Here is a 22040-nt window from a genome sequence, read left to right as displayed (position 1 = left end):
ATGACGATGACTTTATCATCGTTTCCTTCATGAAGGCATCATCGAGGTGAAGCTCCCAAATCCACTCAATACCTCCGGGGGAAACCCTAGATCAGCTGATCGGATGTTGGCGGCAATCATGTGTCGTTACCCCCTTGGGGGCAGCATTCTTGGAGGTGCACTCGGCTTCGCGGGACCAGCGGACGACATCTTTGGTGGAGCGGTGCTTCATCCTACACATTGATGGCAACGGATCTCGACGGCGTGGCACAGTGCAGATTCGGAGTTCGATGTGCGAGGATGGACTCGCGCAGGAGGATGACGCTGTCTGGCGTCGTGGTGGCGTCGATGGCAGAGAGACCTGACACGATAGATGCAACAGTACAACTCTGAAGATGGATTGGTGGTAGGTGGCTGCGGCAGCCTCATACCCGGCAGACATCCTGGTTGAGGAGTGCGCCGGACTGGTAGGTGCCCCATACCCGGCAGGCGTCCTGGTTGGGACCTCAGGTCTTAGATGTTTAGGTTTGGTTGCGATGTCTGTTTGGTATTAGGCCCAGGCTATCAGCGCCCCTTCATCAATTGGATAGGTGTAGCGACAGTTGTTGCTTAGACGGTGGCTTTAGTCTTATTGTTGTATGCTTTTGTAAGGTCTTATGAGAATAATTAATAAAGTGGCCGTATGCATCACCCAGATGCAAAGGCCGGGGGTCCTCCTCCTTTTCTAAAAAGAAAATAAAAATAAAGAAAGAGCTCGGAAGTACATATCTCATCACCCAAATCACACCCTCTTGTTCCACAGCAAATTTAGAAGTGTGTACTGTATCCAGTATTCCAACGTCCATCAATCAAACAAGAACTAAGAAGTACCCCGGGAGCATCTTTGTTTCACCTGTGACCTGTCTCCCCTTGAGGTACCAGTTTCATGCCGATCCACCGTGTAAACAGGGACTTTCTAGTCAGGCTCTTCCGCAGTATCAGGCACGCCAAGAAAGGAGCGCTGGCACCAATGGCAATCACCGCGTAGGCAAGAAACCGCGACACTGGCGCGATGGTGAGGTATACGGCAGTCAACATTGAGATGATCGCTGTTAGAACGGAGAGGACAATCAGCATGTTGGCCCAAATCAATCTAGTGAGTACCTGGCCATGATACTGCCACGTCAAGTAGCAGAGGACAAGAACAGTGGAGGTGGAGCCACACATTGAGATGGTGTTGCCGACCGCGAATATCTTAAAGGCCAGATGGTGTCCAACAATGGCGGTGCCTGACTGTTGGCTGTACCCTCCAGGCACGGCGAGTGTGACTGCAAAGGTGGCCATGCTCATCATGGCAGCCACGAAAAGATTAATGACCACACTGCTAACCATGTACGTCCTTCTTCCCCAGTACCACAGTGGTCGAAACTGTTGCTCTGTCAATACCTGCTGGCTGCGCCTTCTGGACCCATGCTTCTTCAGTTCCTTCCACAAGTCCATCTACATGACATTAACATAACAGCTTCAGCATCAGTGATATGCAATCTCACTCACATAGTTGTGTGTAGGGATATATGTATACATGCCCTAGATAATGTATTTTAATTAAGGGAATATCTACGTAGCATACGGGTGTGCGGGTACCTTCCCGTGCTTCTACCTCCCAATGGAATTTTCCCCTTACAGAAATAGCGCGCATGCCTGCATGCAGGAATCTCCCACCTAATGCTGATGTCATCACATCAATCACCCTTTTAATTTTTTTGAAATGATTTATCCTATATTGTTAATCTTCTTCTTTTTTGAGAGAGAGAGACCTATATTGTTAATCTGATTAGTGATCCGTCTTCACCACTGTATTTGTCTCAATGAGGGCTCCAAAACAAGATCCTATATTAACATGTTTCAATGAATTTTTGTTCATCGCCATCAGTTGCCAGATTATGTCACTGTAGTTGTCATAACTGTGAACAGTTGTCAAGGTGATCGTATATAGTTACTGGGCAATAGTTTCGTATGTTTTTGGACACTCTCGAAACAGGTTTTCGCCCAGCTTTATAAATAAAGCAGCAACCAAACACAGTACACGGCCAAACAATACAAGGTGATGGGGTAGCCCTCAAACGCCGATCCCAGGATCACACGCAAGATGGACACGACTACGCTACGAAAGAGAACACGAAGATCAGGGTACAACACCACGCAACGCCCTACACACCTAAGAGCATCTCCAGCCGTTGGCCCCCCAGGGGGCGCCTAAAATCGCCGCCTGGGGGTGAGCCGGCGCAAAAAAACGGCCTGGGGGCGAGTTGGTCCCCAGCCGCCGGCCCCAGGGCCGCCCCAGACGCGTCTAAATTTTTTCAAAAAAGAAAACGTTCGGCAAAGTTCGGCTAAACACGTCTAAATTTCGGCATACTTTGGCATATATTAGACATGTTCGCGGCTTTTTACGTAGCAAATATATCTAAAAAAGGAACTGGCTGAACGCGGAGTAGTCGCCGTCGTCGCTGCCATCCTCACCGCCGTCGTCATCGTCGGCCTTCTCCTCCTTGACGCGGCCGTCCCTGGTGGACCCCTGACCGGCGTCGCCATGGCGGACTGGTGGCGGCTGCGCATCGTCGTCATCGCTATCTTCGAGGACGACGACTCGTCCTTCGTCGCGGCCCTGGCGGCGCACTAGCGCTCCCTCGCCATCTTCAGGGAGTCCTTGCGCGCCCATTCCAGGGCCGCGTCGTCGTCGAGCTCCACGTCGCCGTGTTCCGTCTTCACGGCGGGGAGACCGGCTCCATTTTCACCGGCGCGAGCCCCGGCTCCGTCTTTGGCTTGACGAAGCGCGGAGGAGCCGACGAGGAGGCGCACCGGCCGCCCTCGTTGATGACGATGCCGGGGCTGCGAGTGCGTCGGCCGAGCGGCGTTTCCGCCGCGGGCTCGGCCTTGACGCCGAGCAACGCCGGAGAGTCGGAGGAGTGGGAAGAAGACCGTGAGGAGGAGTGCGAGGAGGAAGACGAGGAGGAGCCGAACCTCCTAGGCATCCATTGCCCGGCGCGTCGGCGGTGGGCCGGGGCGGCCGCCCTCGCCGGGGGAGGGTATGCCAGCGACGGGATGTTGCCGCCCTCAAGGTGCGCCAGCATGCCCTCGAGCGTGCGGCCGGGGACGCCCCACCGCAGGTGGCGCCCCTCGCTGTTCTTCGTGCCGCCCACCACCGGCGCCCCGTTGGTGGACGCCAGCCTCTGCTGCTGACGGCGCTGGAGGTACGCCGCCCACGCCACGTGGTTGTCGGTGGCGTACTGGGGGAGGGCGAGCTGCTCGTCGGTGAGGGAGGCGCGCACGATCTCTACCTCGGCGGCGAAGTAGGGGGCGCGCGCCACGGCGTCGGGCAACGGGGGAATGGGCACTCCCCCGTTGTTGAGCCTCCACCCCGTCGGCCCGGCGCGCATGTCCGGCGGCGCCGGGATGTTGGCCTCGAACAGGAGCCACGACTCCTGTTCGCGGAGCGAGCGGCGGCCGAAGCCGTTGGCCGCCGCCTCGTCGCCGGGGAAACGTTCGGCCATCGGGGTTGTCGGTGGGGGAGGGCTCGGAGGCGGCGCACGGGGGAGGGAGAGGGAGGGCTCGGCGGCGGCGCACGGGAGAGGGAGAGCTCGGCGGCTAGGGCTGGTGTGGCCAGAGGCGAGGGAGACCACCGGCTTATATAGCCGCGCCCGTGTGTACACGTGGCGTGAGGGGAGGCGTCGCTGCGCCGCCCCGTGAGGAATGAATGGCAAGGCTGACCGGCGGCGGCAGCGCGACAGCCTTGGCATTGATTCCCGCGGGAACCGAGGCCATGAGGGCGACGAAGCGCCCGTCTCGCTGACTCGGCGGGCCCGCGGCTGCTTCGCGCCAAAACAACTCGCCCCGGCGCCCCCGGGCGCCCCCAGCGCGCCGGGTTCGGCCTGGGTCCGCCGGCGCTGATTTCGGCCTAGGCCGGCGAAAATCGGGCTCCTGGGGGCGCGACTGGGCTGTTTTTTCGGCGCCGGCGTGAAAAATTCACCTGGGGAGGCCTTTCTGGGGGCGCCGCTGGAGATGCTCTGAGCTCCACGACAACGCCCTCACGAGGGAAAACAACGCGAAGCGACGCCGTTGCCGAGTCCACCATGGACAAGGGTTTTCACCCGGAACCCTAACAGGAAGAGGAGCACCACGACGACGTCTTCAAGAAGAGAGTGGCGCCCGCGAGCGATGCCGTCATCGGCAACAAAGTGCGGAGCTTTCGCTCGGCAGCTCCACCGTGTCACCATGAGGTCTTCAGGACACGCGCGATGGGGTCCGATCCCCAGGTCTGGATCGGGGTGTCCCCACTGCCAATGACAGAGAGCGCGCCCGAGCTACCCGTCGCAACACCTCTTGCTGTCCACACGACCAAGAGGAAGCCACCACCACCGCCATGAAGCCCGCCGGAGAGCCAACCTTGCGGACCACCATCCGGGGCCGCCACCCTGGCATCCATGTCGCAGACCCCGCCCCCATCCACATCACGAAGCACCCACCACGGTAGGAAGAGTGAAAGGTGTCTCCTTTCACTCCTAGCCCGGCATTAGCCACAGAGTCTGGGTCAGCGCCTCCAGCGTAGGAGGCACCCACGCCTGCGTCCCCACCTAGTCCCAGTTGACCGGGGAAGACACGACCCCGTGGCTAACGACGGCCGTCGTCGAGCTGACTCCCACGACGCCATGCCCGTGGCCTCTAGCTCCGATCTGCCGGACAAAGGAGCATTGTCCCGACCACCACCATCGACCACCGTACCCGCAAGGAGAGGACTCCCAGTGCCCGCGGGCACCACCCGGACCGCACCCACCATCGCCTACCCGGAGCCGGAGCTCCGACCCACCCCGGGCCCCAAGCTGGTCCGCCCGAGCACGAGCCCCAAGTCCTGGCCATCGCCGCTGGCCCGGACCTAAGAGAAGAGAGGAGCACCACCACCCGCACCCCGCCGCTGAACGCCAACCACCGCCACCCGAGCCGCAGTGGCCGCCTCGCCGGCGAGCGCCACCACCGCGTCACTGCCGAACCGGACCACAACAAGCCGCATAAGCCGACCCGCAGCACCACCCTATGCCTCTAGCCACTACGCCACACACCGAGACCCGCCCAAAATCCGGCATACCTGGCCAGATCCGCTGCGCACGCACCACCAACCACCCTCCAAGCCACCTGTATCGACCACCGCTACCGCAGGTGAGAGGCAGGGGCCACCAGCCTCACCACACGCAGCCCGCGCCCTCTGCCGCCGCCGGAGGCCAGATCGAAGAAGGCCACGGCCCACCACCAGCGCAGCAAACACGCACCACCCTGCAGGCCCGCGCAAACCACCTCGCCTGCGCCGAGCCAAGCACCTGCAGCCGCCGCAGACCCAGCAGCTGCCCACGCCGCCGGCGCGGCCGTCCGCCTTGCTGCCGCTGCGCCCCGCAGAAGCGCCGCGGTCCGGGCGAGCCGCCACATCCCGCGCTGCGCCGGGCCACCAGGAAGGAGGGAAGGCCCCGCCGCCGCCTACGCCAACCGGGCTTTGCCCGGCGGCGCGCGCCGGCGGCGGCGGGGGGAGGGGCCGCGCGAGGGAGGCTGGCGGCGGCGCAGGCTAGGGTTTGCCCCTCCCGCTCACGAGAGCGGGTAGGGACGAGCGGGTCTTTCACGGGGATTTTGTCTTGCCAAGTTTCATGTTTTTGGACACTCCAATGTTATACTCCCTCCGTCCCAAGATTCTTGTCTTAGATTTATCTAGATACGGATGTATCTAACACTAAAATGTGAGTAGAAAGTGAGTATGTAGACAAATCTGAGACAAGAATTTTGGGACAGAGGGAGTACATAACTAGAAAGTGAGTATTCAAGTGTTCACAATAAGTGGTGAATCATATATCTAGTTTACGGCCAGCGGTCCTCTCCCTCCCGAGTCCCCCTCTCCCTCCCGAGTAGCCCCCCGCGTGGGCGGCCGGGAGGCCCCTAGACCCCGTCGGCCGTTCCTCCCCTTCTCCTCCTCCTCCTCCCTCGCTGCTTTCCAAGGGCGCGGCCAGGCGAAGCCTGCCGTCGCCGGCGGCGGCGGGGATTCGGGCCCTCTCGCTCGGGTGGGGCTGGCGCGGGCCGGCGCCCCAGGGCCGGAGCGTGGCGGCGAGCTGGACGCCACGGCGGGTGGTGGCGGCGCCTTGGCGACTTCGCTCCCCCGCGGCAAACGGCCTCGCGATCTGGTGCGTCACGGTCGCCTGGGACGACGGCGGCGTGGCCGGATCGGTTCGCGGCGGCGCGGCCGGATCTATGCCCAAGCATGGGCCTTGATCGCTGGATTGCCGTCGGCACGGTGGCGGGTGCGACTCGTCGGCAACTGGGCAAATCCGCCGGGATTCTACCCTTGTCTGGTCCTTGACAGCACGGGCAACTCCGGGGGAAACCCTAGATCTCCTTGGGATCAACCGATGGCGGCGCTTTTGCGTCGTAGTCCCTCTTTAGGGCATCGTTCTGGAGTTTACTCCGGTTGAAGGGACCAGTGACGTCGGCGGCGCACGTCTGGTGGAGCAACTGCCGATGAAAATCGCGCCGACTACGGTCATGGCGAACGATGGCGGCGTCTTAGATGTCGTTCCCTTGTCGAGGCATCGTCGTTGCAGTCTGCGTCATCAGGCTTGGGATGCTCCGGGGGAAACCCTACATCTGGGTCTTCCGGATCGGATGATGATGGCGTTTTATCGCTTTCCCTCCTGGGGGCATCGTTTTAGAGCAAGTGATGGCTGGGGGATGGTGGAGCGGTGCTTCATCTCACACATTGATGGCGGCGGTTATCGGTGGCATGGCGCTGTGGAGGCTCGGCGTCCGATGCGCGGGATGGACTCGCGCAGGAGGAGGTAGCTGTCTGGCGTCATGGTGACGTCGATGGCTGAGTGGCCAGACAAGGTTGATGCCTCAATATGATCTGAAGACGGACATGTGGAAGATGGCGGCGACGACACACGAGTGCGTCTGACCGGATTGTGCCCCAGACCCGGTATGTGGCTCGGCTGAGGCTTCCGGCTTTTGATGTTAGGCTTAGGTGAGTGGTCTGAGTGGCCCAACTAGCACCCCTTCATCGTATGGATAGGAGTAGCGGCATATGTTGCCAAGATGATGGATTCAGGCATATTGTTGTAATACTTTATAAGGTCCTCGAGAATAATCAATAAAGTGGCCGTATGCATCTCCCAGATGCAGAGGCCGGGGGTCATCCTCCTTTTCTAAAAAAAAGTGTTCACAATAAGTATGTAGATACATTATATCTAACATAAGCAGCACGAAGCAAGGCTTTTTTAGTGTTGTATATCAACGTCCAGAGATCTGACAACTAAGTTAATCTAATCTAATAACTAAGTAGCTAATAACTAGGCAAGTATGTGACAATAATCTGGCAAGTACCAACGATTTTTTTTTGTCAAAACATTGCTGACATGGATCTAGTTTCGAAGATCCCACTGTGAGGAAACTAACGATGAAAGTAGATCATCAATCAGGTTAACGATTTAAGAGATGAAGATTCTTAAAATTTTGAATCTAGGGAATTTTTTTCTAATATCATGTTTTGTATTTATGCCTGCATGCATAAGAAAGGGGGACGGGGCAGCACACCGCAAAACTAATATACGCTACCTAGTGTGGTCCTTTAGGAAGAGGGTGTTGCAGCAAGACTTCATGGAGCACTGAGCACCAACGGTCCAAATCAACGTGTCGGGCTCCGTCAAGAGCCACATTTCTTAGACATCACCCAAAAGGTGGACATGCTACTATAGAGCCAGCGGGCGTTCCACCCCACCATCCTAGTTTCGTAAGACAACGTCTTGACATCCGAGGAGGGGAAGGGGAGGGGAGGGGGGGGTCAAGCCTGGATGAGGTGACCACTTAACGGTCTGAATTGCCAAGAGACCACCCATAGGGCACCGATTGTCTCGGTCATGCCATCATTGAGAGGTGTCTCGGCGGCCTGTGATAGGCAGCAATGGCTCTTACGAAGGCGTCTCGTCGCCTCTGATCAACCCCAAACATGCACATGTGGTTACGACGAGCTCATTGCTCGCCATTCAGTCCACCCGGTTATCCAATGATCAACGAACCAAGGCCAACTTGAAAATCCATCTTCAAAAAGCAGATCGGCTGTGCTTGTAGTAGCATGTCAGTACTAGCCTTGGCTGCAATTGCAACTAGGAATTCTCCGAGGGTCCAAGGCGGCCACCGTTGTTGCTGCAGTTACAGGTGCCTAAACTGGAACGAGGGGTAGCAAAGCAGGCAAGTAGTTACCCAGGCAAGAGCAGCCCAACCGACCTAGCCTCTGACATCAACAGACCCAACAACGGACAATGATGAACTGGGAAGCGAGGCGTTTTCTGTTAGGGTTCTATTTATGATTCCCTTTGACTTTCTATATTTTGGCCTTTGGCCTCCCACCTGTACTTGTACAGATGATGACTTTGGCCACCCAATAATACTAAGTTGCATCATATAACATGGTATCATGAGCCCAGGCTTAGTGATTTCTTTTCCGCCAGAACTGTCCCTCCCGGTCGAGTTTTCCTCTGGATCTCCACGTCTCGGCCCAATCGATCAAAGTCTCCTCCACGCCCGCTTGCTACTCCCCTCTCTGATACGTTCGATCAGCCAGCCTGCTACCATGTGGGCCCTTTTCCCGATGGGCCCACCCGTCAGTGGCCGAACGGCAGAGGGTCCTCGTCCCGTTCCGATCCGCCTGCCATCTCGCTCTGATTCATCTGCCCGTCAGGCTGGATTGCACTCGATCTAATAGATCTGGAGGTTCTTCTCAAAATAGGCTTTCGTCCTGCTTTATAGATAAAGCAAAATCTGGAAGTTCCTAGCTCCTGATCTGATCAATCTGGTGAGCCGTTGTTGTGCTGCCGCTGCTTCCTTTGCATTGATCTGATCCTGCTCTCGATCCAGATCAGCCCGGGCCTGCAGGTCAACGCTTGCCTCATCGTCCAGGCCACAACTGGCCTTTCCACTCTATTGTCGGCCCGTGCTCCGTGCCTACATAGGTTGGCCGTTGGTCCCTTCTGCTGGTGGACCCCCGTGCTATTAGGCTGATTGGTCTGCTTCGTACGGCTACCTGCCTTGAGGACTTCGGTGGATTCCACCACCTAAGGGCTTCATCAAAATAAATGTGGACGCCGTGGTCTCGGTCGATCACAACCTGGGCTCTGCTGCTACAATCTGTCGGGATCGGGATGGTACCTTCCTGCTTTCGTCGGTCGGTCCTTGTTATTCAGGGACTTGTTGATCCACCTTCATTGAAGCCCTTGAGTGCAGGGAGGCCCTCGCTCTAGCCCAGGACTTGGTGATGAATTACCTTCATATCGCGTCAGACTGCAAACAAGTTGGCAACCATATCCATGACAAGGCAGGAGGAAACTATGCTGACATTATTCGGAAGATTAGCGAAACTTCTAGACTTTTTTCGATTTGTAATTTTGTCATGAATTCCGGGCTTCAAATGTTAAGCACATACGATAGCTAGGTATGGTGTCTTCCTCAGTGTAGACATTTGTGGTTAGGCACACCGCATGGTGTGGTTGTTATTCTTGTGAACATTACCTGCAATCAATAAAGCATAGCTATCTTGCTAAAATAAACTGCCTTGAGGACTGACTTGTTAGTTCTGCAGTTGCTAAAAGAAAAAAAAATCAAAATCATCTGCCTTGGTGTCTCTCGCCCGCTCTCTGGAGAATTTTGACGGTGTTTTCGGTGTTGTTCCCTACGCTGACCCTGTCTCGCATACGTGCCTTTCCTCGGTGCTTGGTGCTCATCCTTATGTGTTGTCTTTCCCTTAGGCGACTTCCGCAAATGCTCTCGCGGCTCCGTGTGCGGCAGTGCCTCTACGTCGACTCCTCTCATGGCTTCCTCCCACGGTTGTGGTCGCTCTTCGTCAACTCCTCTCGCGGCTTCCGCCCGTGGTTGTGGCTGCTCTACATCGACTCCTCTAGCAGCTTATGCACGCGGTTATGGCCGCCCTACATCAACTCATTTGATGGGTTCCGCATGTGATGATGGCCGCCCTACATCGACTCTGGCGGCATCCGTACGTGGTGGTGGTCACTCTACGTCGACTCCCACGGTGGCTTTCACATGCCGCTCTATGTCGACTTGTTGCTCTCCGTCGAATCTACAAGTGGCTTCCATGGGTGGTGGCGTCCGCTCTTCGTCGGCGAGTATTTCTACCTCGACCACTTCCGTTGTGTCTATGTCTACGCATGAGATTGCACAACTCAGCTGCTTGCTTGATGCTTGGGATTCTGCACCGACAAGATTTGCACATTCTGCGGCTAACTTTTCTGGCACTGAGAGACCACCTTCTCCTCATTCAGGTGCATCTCCATGGATTTTTGATACTGGAGCATCTTTTCATATGACTTCTGATTCTTCCACTTTGACCTCCGTTCAATATGTCGAGTCTCTTGTTCATGTTCTTACTGCTGATGGTACTCCCCTCCCTGTCGCTAGTCGAGGCACTCTTGGCACATGTTCCTTTTATTGTTCCCTCTGTTGCTCATGTTCCTCGACTTAGCATGCAGCTCTTTTCAGGTAGTCTGATTGTCGACTCTACTTGCAGGGTTAATCTCCACACTTTGATTCATGTACTGTTCAGGATCGTCGCACAAACACTTTGCTTGGTTCTGCCAACCCCCCCCCCCCCCCCCCCCCCCCCACACACACACCACACATACACACGCCATGATGGTCTTTGGGAGCTTGACTGGATTCGTCTTCCCTCTGATGCCACCGCCAACAGTCTTGCGGCCCCTATTGCCGCATCTGCTAGCTCTTTGCAGCAGTGGCATCATCGTCTTGGCCATTTATGTGGTTCTTGTCTCTCGTCTTTAGTTCACTGTGGTGTTTCAGGGCTTGTCTCTGGTAGCACCACGCGGCCACAATCATGGGAGAGGCCCCGGCAATGAGCCTAGCACCAATTGGCATAGGAGGGGTTGTGACCTCAAGCATAGCTCGAAGGCATTCCAAGCAAACAGTCTATGACTCCCGCAACATTATACAATGTTGAATTGAGGGGAGGCGTGACTCATTGACAGGTGGACAGAAGTCACGGCACCACCGGTTACCCCCACAAGTGTGCGGCGAACCGACAACAGGGATGGCCTCCTATTCTCGGCAGCAGGCGGCTCAATGACACTGCCCACCATCGCCGTTGATCCTGATGGCGGCGCCACAATGCCAGGAGACACCAAGGTGGAGAAAGACATGTGAGGTCCTGGTATAGGGAGGGTGGGCTGCCAATTGGCCTATTATTCAAAGTCGTGCTGAGCACTCTAGATTGGCCAACCATGGTTTGAGGGTACAGCATTTTGTCATTTCCTATGCTCAGGTTGTACTTTGAGGGTAGAGCGTTTTGTCATTCCCGACGCATCCAAGACGCAGGCCCGACCATGGTTGGCCCAACAACCTGAGCAGAGGAAATGACAAACGCTCTACCCTCAAAGTACAAATATTTTGAGAATTACTTTGAAAAGCACATGATAGTTATTGAAAAAAATCTCAAAAAACATGTACTATGGGGATAGAGTGTATTGCACATGCATGAAAATTTTCAACTTTAATATGATTACTTATAAAAATACAAGACGACTGAATAGTATCAAGACTAACTTTTACTGTTTATACTATTCATAGTTGATTTATCCTTTTTTTTTATCTCACAAATTATATCAGATCTTTGGAAATTTGGACGGATGTACACAACACTCTTCCCTAATGCATTTATTTTATTTTATTCTTACTTCTGCAAATGCTTTTCGAATGATATTTTCATATTTTTTAAAAGGTGTCCAATTTCACATGATATATACCCATGTACTTTGTATGCAAATTAGACATTCAGCTTTTCATTTCGCTACTTCACATGATGCTTCAGTAAACCTTACTTCATATTTTGAAGTGGTCGAAATGTGAGTCATCTATTGTTCATTACAACCTAATTATACAGAACATGTAACACACTGACACTATTTTGTACTGTATAACCTGCAGCTATTTACCTCATCGAAGTTCATCTAAAAAACTCATGTTCTACAAGAAAGGGTATTTTGTACAGTATAAAAATAGCTGTTGCGGAATTTACCTCATCGACGTTCATCTCAAATATTCCTGCTTTACAAGAAAGGGCAAACGCCGTATCTTCATCTTGGTTAAGCAGCCACGATTTGACTCTCCGATCATTGAGTAGCAACATTGTTGATTGTCTATTCAGGAGCTTGGCGGCATGATGCAGCGGTGTGTTACCGTCCCTATCCTGTTGGTTCACAATCTCCTCCGGCAGCACATACTTGAGAAGCAATTCAAGCACGTCCACCTTGTCATTTCTGGCGGCTATATGGAGGGCATTTTGCCTTGTATTATCCACCATCTCAATGGCATCAGGAAACTGCTTTAACAGCTCTTTAGCAGCCTCTGCCGAGCCATAGTAAGCAGCTGTGTGTAGAGGAGTATGCTTCTCGTCATTCTGCTTGTAGGCTAGATTGGAGTATTTGTTGAGCAAAATGGATACTATGCGTGCGTTGTTGTGCTGTGCGGCGTAGTGCAGAGCATTGTTCCCTGATAAATCTGTCAACTCCACAAGCTCCTCATACCTGTCCAGCAAGATCTCCAGCGCCCCTGATGTGCAATAAGCAGAGTAGACCTTCATTATTCAACTATGCATTTTAGAATAAAAACTGTACATAGAACATTATCGATGTAGTTAAACATGTTACTCTCGCCTTCCTGTCTTTTTGTCATGCAGTCATGGGTGTGCATTGGGCACGTCAGTATGATCAATACTGGACACAATGCTCAGAAAATTAAGAGTAATTAGATGATTGCCCGTACGTTGCAACGGGATATAAATATTATAGTAGCCTATGATTTAACTGCCATATTTGTTTGATTGTGTGAACAATTAGGATTTATTTGGTACACATATGTCTGTTAAGCATTTATTGACTTACCAAAGAAAACATAATTTTATTTGGTAAGTAATTAAGAGGTCGGCCAGTTGAGGCGGTTTTTAGGAAAAAACGGTGGGAAAACCCCGAGATGGGAGGAAAAGAATAAAAACGAGAAAGATAGTGGAAAGGTACCAAGGTTGGACGAAAGAGGAATGAACGACAGAACCTTAGGTTCTTTTAAAATAAATAGGAGAGAAGAGATAACTGGTACTGCCCTCCCTTCTCCCTCACCGGTGATAGCCAACAAAGGACCAACTCCAGATGGGTCGCAAAATCACAATGAAGCTGATTCCTATTCTGCTTCCAGGAAAAAAACTTAGGATACTCGACATGAGCTCTGCCTATTCATAAAACGAAAAGAGTTGCCTAGTTAACTAGGAAAACCCAGGCGAAAACCAAATGCAAAGGGCATGAAGCCCCACGGTCGACTAAGCAACGAAAACTACAGACAAAATGCACCACCAGACACGCCAACACACCAAGCAGATGTAGAAGAAAAGCCTCTGCCGCATCAAAACCTCCACACTACACCCTCCACCGAGCAAGCCAGATCAGGCATGACCCACCTAGAGAGGGGTGAAAACATCTCAACAGGCTACCAAAGGAGCACGGAAGAGGCTTCGCCAGAGCATCACACCACCATATTACAAGAACCAACATCGTCAAAGGGGAGAGAAACCAAACCCACTATGGGAGGAGCAGGTCTGGGCCACCACTGACATCGGTGGAGGTGAAAGCATGCCTCTTGACTGAACGCCATCTATCACTTCCGATGGTCCATGTCGTGCCGGAATCAAGATACCTTACTACAGTCATCGCAAATCACCTTCGCCCCCTTCCGAGGCCACAGCCTCAGGACTTCCATCCGCCGCTCACCCGAGCAAGATCCACACCCATGACACTAAGATCTGCTACCTGGGTAAGCACGGCCACATTCGGGAATGCCATTCCAGCATCCACTGCCACAAGCCCACAACAATGCCGGCCAGAAACCTACAAGCTAGACCCTTGCACAAGAGCAGGGAGACGCGATGGCTGCACCATATGAGCAACCAAGAATTGCCTCCCAAGCACCTTGCCGTCGAACACCGAGGCTGCCAAGGCCGGCTAACGCCACACTGAGGGAAAAAAAAAAGAACCTATACACTTGGTGGTATAAGTATAAGTTTCATTCGTCTGCAGTTAGTCCTCTTCCCATGTGGGTGGAGTATTTTCACATGTCCTCGGATGGCAAGTCCTGTACTGGTGAAATTTGGTGCTGTAGGATTTGGTGGCAACGCTATGAAATAATTAAATATATTCATCTCCATAACTAATTCATCTAAATCACCTCCATGACTTTTTGCTACATACTGATGTTGCATGCACGTTGTAAATGACAATTCTCCCTGAGCAAGTGATGTTTATTTTTGACGGAAAATATAGGTTGATTGGAACTCAAAATAGATTCTTACGGATGTTATTCCCCAACACGGATTGGTGCAGAACAGTGCCGTGAGTGGACATTAAAGCCACGTACAGCCCCTGGTCGGCAATCTTCTTGACAACATATGTAAGGCTGTCCCGAACAGCAATGTAGAACGGTGACTGCATTGCTGCATTCAACATGTGCGCACAGCTTGGGTTGGCCTCCAGCAGCTTAAGTGCAACATCCGACTTTCGCTGCAGCACCGCATCGTGCAATGGGGTGTTTCCTAGTTTGTTTGCGATTGTTATAGGCCCCTGCAGAGAAGAATCTGGTTACTCACTACAACAAATTTGATGTTCACTGATGAACGCGAAACATGACAAAAAACTCAATTTGTTCATTCATGGCAGTTTGTGTATATTTTGGACTAGACTACACAGCAACACCACACCCATGTCTTCTGGTGCGTCGCCACCTTTTCCTCCCTCTCTCTACTATTCATGAATGCAACTAAAAGACACCAAAGTCATGTAAGCATGACATCAATGCGATTCTCTCATATCTTAAAAATAAATAATTTTTATCTCTCAAACCACTACTTCGGTTGACGGTCCGCTTTCACGGCTGGCTTACTGGTAGTGAGATCTTTGAAATTAGATCCCATGTCAGCATATTTCGACAAAAAAGTCGTCAATACTTGCCAGATTATTACTCACTTAGTTACAAGATTATATTAACTTGACTGACAGGTTACTAAACATCAATATACACCACTTTAAGACTTGCTTTATGGTGCTTTATGGTACTTGTGTTGGTTGATATCAGTTCTTACTTGTTAACACTTGAATAATCATTCTCAAACTCCGCATAACATTGCAATGTCTACAAGCATACAAAAATACTGCCTAGTAACTATACACATTTATTGTGGTAATTGTTTGCTGCTAACTTGGCAACCACGGTAACTTAGACTGGCAACTGGTAACAACCAAAAAACAATCGCAAAAACATCACAACATGAGATATTGCTTTGACGACCTCATCAGTATGAACTCACCGGTGAAACGGTTTGTGAGATAAACCATTTTTTAAATACAAAATTAGAAATAAATAGGATGATGTCATGTGGTGGAAGCTTCCAGATGCATCTACTCTCTCTGTTAGGGAAAAATACCATTGGAACACGCCACACCGGAACACATGCGTGGACACGTATGCTACATAGAATTTCCATATTTTGTTATAGTTGTAGTAGCATCTACGTCACTTAAAATTCCAAAGTGACAAACAATTTCTTACATGTCAAACTATCAATTTCTCGCTCATGTTCTCCACGTCATCAAGGAATAATACAAACCTACGAAAGATACATGAACAATAATGTCTGGTCTTGGTCATCATTTCATACTGTTACATATCAACTTTATCATTTAGATTCTCAACAACAAATGTTATTAAATATTGGTTTTAAAGTCAAATTTGGGATGGTGTATAAAATATCAGAATAAGTACCTTTGCATACCGAGTCGTAAGTTCCAGGTTCATCACTTTAGCACACTTGATCAGCATGTCGACAAATACAGAATTTCCAGCTTTAACTGCAAGGTGCAGCGCTGTGTCCCCATCATCATTCCTAATGATGAGGAATACATCATATATACTTGAGAAATCAGCACACTCAGGGTATTCCTTGATAAATTCTCCAGCAGCCGTGAATTTAATCTCCTTGCAACTATTTAGCAGGCTGCCTGCCACAAGGTGCCTACCATGTATCACTGCTTCATGCAGCAAGGTGTTCCCTTCCTTGCCCGGAGTTATTAGTGGTTCCTGCACACAGAAGGGAAATATCATGATTCCAATAGCTAAAATGTGATTGTCATTAGTCGGGAATGGGTTGTACTAGTTTTGATCTCTATTGTCTCAAATAGTTTTTTTTTTTTCGGAACGCGCATGAGAACTGTGCGTCGTTTCATCAAGAAAGAAGAACTTGGTGATTACAATAGGCCTGCCCTTAGGCTAGCCTAAATCCACAGCCCACCACAAGCACCTATGGCAGACTACTTACGCGTATCCACGTTTCCACGATTGGCCTGCATCCTTTGCCACGCAAGCTGCCATCCCCCACTGGCACCTATGCTTGTCGTTAGCCTGCTTGTCGCCATTGAAACCTTGTCAAAAACCCTTCGGTTCCTTTCCTTCCAGAGGGAGTGCATGACACAGATAAAAAGGAGTTCATTTCCTTCCTCACAGCCGCCGGTGCAGCGTTACTCGGCACCGTCCACCAGTCCACCAGCAAATCTTGATGGGAAGGAGTATATCTCTCCCACCCCTTGGTCCACAGCACATCGAACCAAACCGTGCGTGCAAGGGAGCATTGCGCGAGTAGATGATCCAAGGTGTCCGGCTCTTGCAGACACATCGGACAACATGGCTGATGCGGTAGTCCCCTTGCCGCTAGCCGGTCGGAGATCCAACACCTGTTCTTTATGAAGAGCCAGGCGAAGAACTTCAGTTGGGGCGGCGCCTGAGAGCTCCTAATCTCACACGCACCGAGCATGTCCGTCAAGCCGAAGAAGAAAGCACAGTATTCAGACCTCCCCGTGTAACACCCAGGCTCGGACCAAATCCAGTGGAAGGAATCAGAAGGCCATCTTTAACCATGCAACATGCGCGTATGGGAAGCAGAACAGCCATGATGGCCAGCGTGATCTCTGCCGCGGGAACCCCTTCGATCCACCGGTCCAACCCAGAAAACAGTCACTTTGCCATTGCCGACAGTGCAAACCGTGGACGCTGCAAACATGCCAGCGGCCTCAGATGCGACATGGACCTGCAGGCCTTGCAAGGCCTTTCCAGGTCGGTCCTCGCAAGCCAAAACCAGCGCGCCCTCAGCGCCGCGTTCAGGAATTGGAGGTTGTGGATACCCAACCCTCCTAGCTCTTTTGGCCAACATACCATCTCCCAGGCCACTTTGCAATGTCCCGCCTTCGCCTCCACCCATCCTCTCTAGAGAAAGATTCTGCAGATTTTTTCAAGAGTTTGCAACACCCAGGGAGGGAGTCCATCGATAGCATGTGATAGATCACCATTGCCATCAAAACAGAGTAGATTAAGACGACCCTCCCTGCCTCTGTTAGTAATCTGCACTGCCATAGCTGAAGTTGGTTCGCGATCTGATCAATCAGCTGCTGTAGCTCCTCTTTCCTTAGATTATGTGGTGATAGTGGCTGTTGAAGTATAAATGCATAGCCCACCTTTCCCAATAAGCTTGAGCTTGTGGGTGAACTGGCTGGTTCGTGCAATTCTACATGGTATCGGAGCCAAGAGGTCTTGAGTTCAGTTCAAGACCCGGCTGGCGCAATTTAAAAATAAAAAAGTGGAGCTCTTTTGCATGTTTACTTGTAACCCCGATGCCTCTCCAAAGATCTCAGAAACTTCTTTGATCACCACTAGCTCACGCACCACTGGTTGAGCAAAAAGCACCACATCATCCGCATACTAGTACATGTCACATTTTTCTCAGAAAACAGGGGATTTTGAACAGAAAACAGAGGACTCAAGGTCTGTAGCAAGCATAACATCACCAGTTCAACACTTACGAACTCTTGTACCTCCTGGGATGTGCTTGTGATGAATCAAGCAACGAATAAAGGATGCTTTTCAGAGAAAAACGAATTAAGGATGGATAGAATCGGAGGACTCCTGTACCACCACTACGATGTGCTGGGACGGGGTGTTGGAACCGTGTGAGACTGAGATCCCATTGTAGTCGCGGACGCGTCGTCGTGCAGATGCCCCTCGTCGCCGGTAACAGCCAGCCAGCCGACGGCACCTGGAAGAACTGCGCAGCCGCCACAACTTTTTCTATCACAGCGTGTTTGTTTCCGGGGAAGTGGTACTAGGGAATGGGAATTAGGAGGGGGTGGGGTATAAATTCCCTTGTTTGATTGGAGGACAGAGGAATTGATGATGGACAGGTAAAGGGAGTTGCCGGTCAAACTCCCACTTATCTCTTCCCACGGGGGGCCCTGGTAATTGAAGGAGGGAATGGGAAATGAGAGAGAAAAAGCAATCGCCATGTTAGTTGCTCTCATCCCGCAAGCTACCGAAACAATATTCCCACGACTAACTCCCACCCCCCAAACCAAACGTGGGATTGGCATTAACAGTCCACTTCCCATGCCTAATCCCTCATCTGACTCCCACTTAAAAATTCCCATGCCTTTTCCCTCAAACTGCCAAACAAGCTGTCAGGGGGAGAGAAGGGAATGGGGGAGACGATGCTAGGTTTCCTGAGAAGCGGGCGGAATTTGGACCGATCTCTATTTAGCCAATTTGGGCCTCTGTTTCAGTCATTCGGCCCGTCCCAGCGAAAGAGCAGTGAAAGCGAAGGCAAATCGCTCTATTTTCGCGTGCGATCACCTGGTTAGCGCCAGATCGCGTTTTTGAAGGATTGCGTCGCGAGGAGGCTTCCAGCCAGCGATCGCGCAACTTTCGCTCGCAATTTAAAAGTATGCCTGCAAGACGCCAACCCACACCACCGTATCCCTCACTTCCTGAGAAATACAGAGGATGAGGAAAACCTCTGGTTCAAAAGCTTGAATGAAGAAGTCCATCGGTCCCAGCCCCCAGCGGGCATGAGAGGGCATGGATGGCCGCCGTCGTGTCAGCAATATCGATCTCTGGGCGGTTCCCAGTAATCACAACCATCGCGCACTGAAGCTCTGCCTCCATTGTCACCATGGCCACGTCAAGGGTAACGAAGCAAGATCCAACCTTTCCACAGGCGTGCGCACCGAAACCCTGCCGGTCAAACGACACTGCAAAGTAAGAGGATCCCACGCGAACTATCAGCACCACACCACCAGCCACATCGCTCCAAGACCGGCCCCCAGCGCCCATCGCCGCCGGCAAACTGTTGGCAATAAGCCATGCACATGGCAATGGCGACCGGCGTGAAGATGACCAGGTCGAGTCCGTAGCATGTGTGTCCCCCGGCGTGAGCCCGTGCTTGCGTTCGTGGAGTGGAGGAGCTGCATGCGCAGGGCCGTTGCGAACTGTTGGAGTCAGGTGCGGCGTGCGCGTGGCTGGAGGGAGTTAGTTGCATGCTAGCTAGATGGTTGGCCGGGTCATGCTAATCCATGCATGGACTAGCCGGAGGGTCATGTGGTAGTGGCCGATGTGTGCGTGCGTGTCATGCGCGTGTGGCATTCTAGTTAGTTAGTGCGTGGGTGGCCCTGATGTGTGGCCGTGTGCTATATAAGCAGCTAGTAGTCGCCGTAAGGGAGTCGGGGAGCCGAGTGTAGCCATGTAGCCACTGTAAAGAAGAAAAGGATTGGGGCGTTCGTGCGCCTGTGGCGGCGTTTGTGTGCCGGCCGGAAAATCTTGTGTCCACTATTCTTCTTCTTCCACCTCTGTTTGAGTGAGAGGAGAGGTAGCTAGAGGGCTGCGGTTCCAACAATTGGTATCAGAGCTTGGTGTCTTAGGCGTGCTTGCCGTGCCGGAGGCGTGGCAGCGATGGCGGCACTCGCCGGCAGCTGCGTGACGGAGCTCCGGGCCGTGTGTCGGCCCATGGAGGTGGGCGGCGCTGTGGATGTCATGGCGCGTGGCGGAGGCGGCGGGCGGTGACGTCGTACGTGCGGCGACCGCGGAGGTCGCCGAGGCACTGCATGGTGGTGCGGCGGCGCAACACTGCATGGCGGCATGGAGGCCGCGGCGGTGCAGGGCAATAAGCCGCTGCGGCTAGCCGGGCGCGACCGGTGCGTGTTATGGGTGCGCACTACACGCGTCGGGCGCGTCGGGACCGCGGGCGCGCGGTGAGCGCACTGGTGTGGTCGGGCTCGTCGGGTGCGCGCGGGACGTGCGGGACGCACTGGGGCGGTCGGGCGCGTCGGGTGCGCGCGGGACGTGCGGGACGTCAGGCGTGTGTCGCGGGGCGGAGAAGGAGCTCGTCGTGTGTCGCCGGAGTCATGACGGAGCACGGTGCGACCAGCGTCAGGTCGGGTCCACGGGCTGGGTCACGGTCGTGGTGACATCGATGACGGGAGCTGCAACAACTCCGACGACGATGGCGAGGTCATGGCTTAGGTGGTGAGTGTTGACAATAAGCCATGCTCGCAGGATGTGGCGACTGGTGTGAGCGCTTCCAGATCGAGTCCGTGGCAGACGTGGACGCGTGTGTGCCATCGGGCCGGTTGGTGATGGCCGAGTCGTCCGCGAGAAGCTGGCAATGAGCAACAGTGTCAGGCATGCAGTAGTTGGGCAGCCGTGCAGTGCGGACGTATGGATGTGCATGTTGTTAGTTAGTTAGCTAGCTGGGTGGACAGCTCGGTCATGTGGCCGTTGTGGGAATAGCTGATGGATTAGTGGGCATGCGTGTACGTAGTGGCGCCGAGTTGTGTGGCTGGCTCGTGTGTGTGCCGGAGCTAGTTTGGGTATAAAAAGCCCACTCATGTACTGTTTGTAGTTGCGCCGGTGAAGCTCCCAGCCGTGATGTAGCCTGTGTGCTGAATACAAAGGAGGCGTTTGGGCGCCGGGGCGTTGGTCGCCGGGAAAAAAGTGTGCTCCTTCCACCTCCGTCCGGCATGAGAGAGAGAGCGGCAACAACAATTGGTATCATGAGCTTGGTGTCTTGGGCGTGCTTGCCGTGCCGGAGGCGTGGCAGCGATGGCGGCGCTCGCCGGCAGCTGCGTGACGGAGCTCCGGGCCGTGTGTCGGCCCATGAAGGTGGGCGGTGCTGTGGCTGTCATGGCGCGTGGCGGAGGCGGCGGGTGGTGACGTCGTACGTGCGGCGACCGCGGAGGCCGCCGAGGCACTGCGTGGTGGCGCGGCGGCGCAGCACTGCATGGCGGCATGGAGGCCGCCGCGGTGCAGGGCAATAAGCCGCGGCGGCGAGCCGGGCGCAACCGGTGCGTGATATGGGTGCGCACTGGACGCATCGGGCGCGTCGGGACCGCGGGCGCGCGGTGAGCGTACTGGTGTGGTCGGGCTCGTCGGATGCGCGCGGGACATGCGGGACGCACTGGTGTGGTCGGGCTCGTCGGGTGCGCGCGGGACGTGCGGGACGCACTGGGGCGGTCGGGCGCGTCGGGTGCGTGCGGGACGTCGAGGGACGTCAGGCGTGTGTCGCGGGGCGGAGAAGGAGCTCGTCGTGTGTCGCCGGAGTCGTGACGGAGCACGGTGCGACCAGCGTCAGGTCGGGTCCACGGGCTAGGTCACGGTCGTGGCGACATCGACGACGGGAGCTGCAACAACTCCGACGACGATGTCATGGCTTAGGAGGTGAGTGTTGGCAATAAGCCATGCACATGGCGATGGCGACCGGCGTGAAGATGACCAGGTCAAGTCCGTAGCATGTGTGTCCCCCGGCGTGAGCCCGTGCTTGCGTTCGTGGAGTGGAGGAGCTGCATGCGCAGGGCCGTTGCGATCTGTTGGCGTCAGGTGTGGCGTGCGCGTGGCTGGAGGGAGTTAGTTGCATGCTAGCTAGATGGTTGGTGCATGCCCGAGAGATGTGATCCAGTTCGCCACAATTGTAGCAGCACCCGTACAGGACAGCCGGAATGCACGAGGCGGGCGAGCGCGTCTTCAGAAGAACCGCAAGGTGGCTGGGGGGGTTGTGGTCGCCGAGTCAGGGACCGCCTGTTCCGCTGGGTCTGCCAACCGCTAGCATCCACCGCAGCCTG

At 53.7% G+C, this 22040-nt stretch overlaps 1 protein-coding gene across 5 annotated transcripts in view; it reads right to left on the bottom strand.

The window, feature by feature from the left end:
• Positions 1-736: 736 nt before the first annotated feature.
• LOC123180328 (ankyrin-3) overlaps positions 737-22040 on the bottom strand; it is a 49127-nt gene continuing 27823 nt past the window's right edge. For 4 of the 5 annotated variants that reach the window (XM_044592361.1, XM_044592359.1, XM_044592358.1 and 1 more), the window contains 4 exons: positions 15871-16185; positions 14405-14672; positions 12086-12618; positions 737-1458 (listed from right to left, as the gene is read on the bottom strand). In XM_044592361.1, coding sequence (XP_044448296.1) covers positions 868-1458; positions 12086-12618; positions 14405-14672; positions 15871-16185 — 1707 coding nt within the window. In that variant the 3' untranslated portion in view covers positions 737-867. The remainder of the gene's footprint in view (positions 1459-12085; positions 12619-14404; positions 14673-15870; positions 16186-22040) is intronic. The other variant, XM_044592360.1, reaches the window with a different exon arrangement.

The sequence above is a fragment of the Triticum aestivum genome, chromosome 1D, assembly GCF_018294505.1.
Source record: "Triticum aestivum cultivar Chinese Spring chromosome 1D, IWGSC CS RefSeq v2.1, whole genome shotgun sequence".
Lineage (NCBI taxonomy): Eukaryota > Viridiplantae > Streptophyta > Magnoliopsida > Poales > Poaceae > Triticum > Triticum aestivum.
Note: the sequence above shows the minus strand (reverse complement) of the source record. Positions and strands in the feature narration are given on the sequence as shown.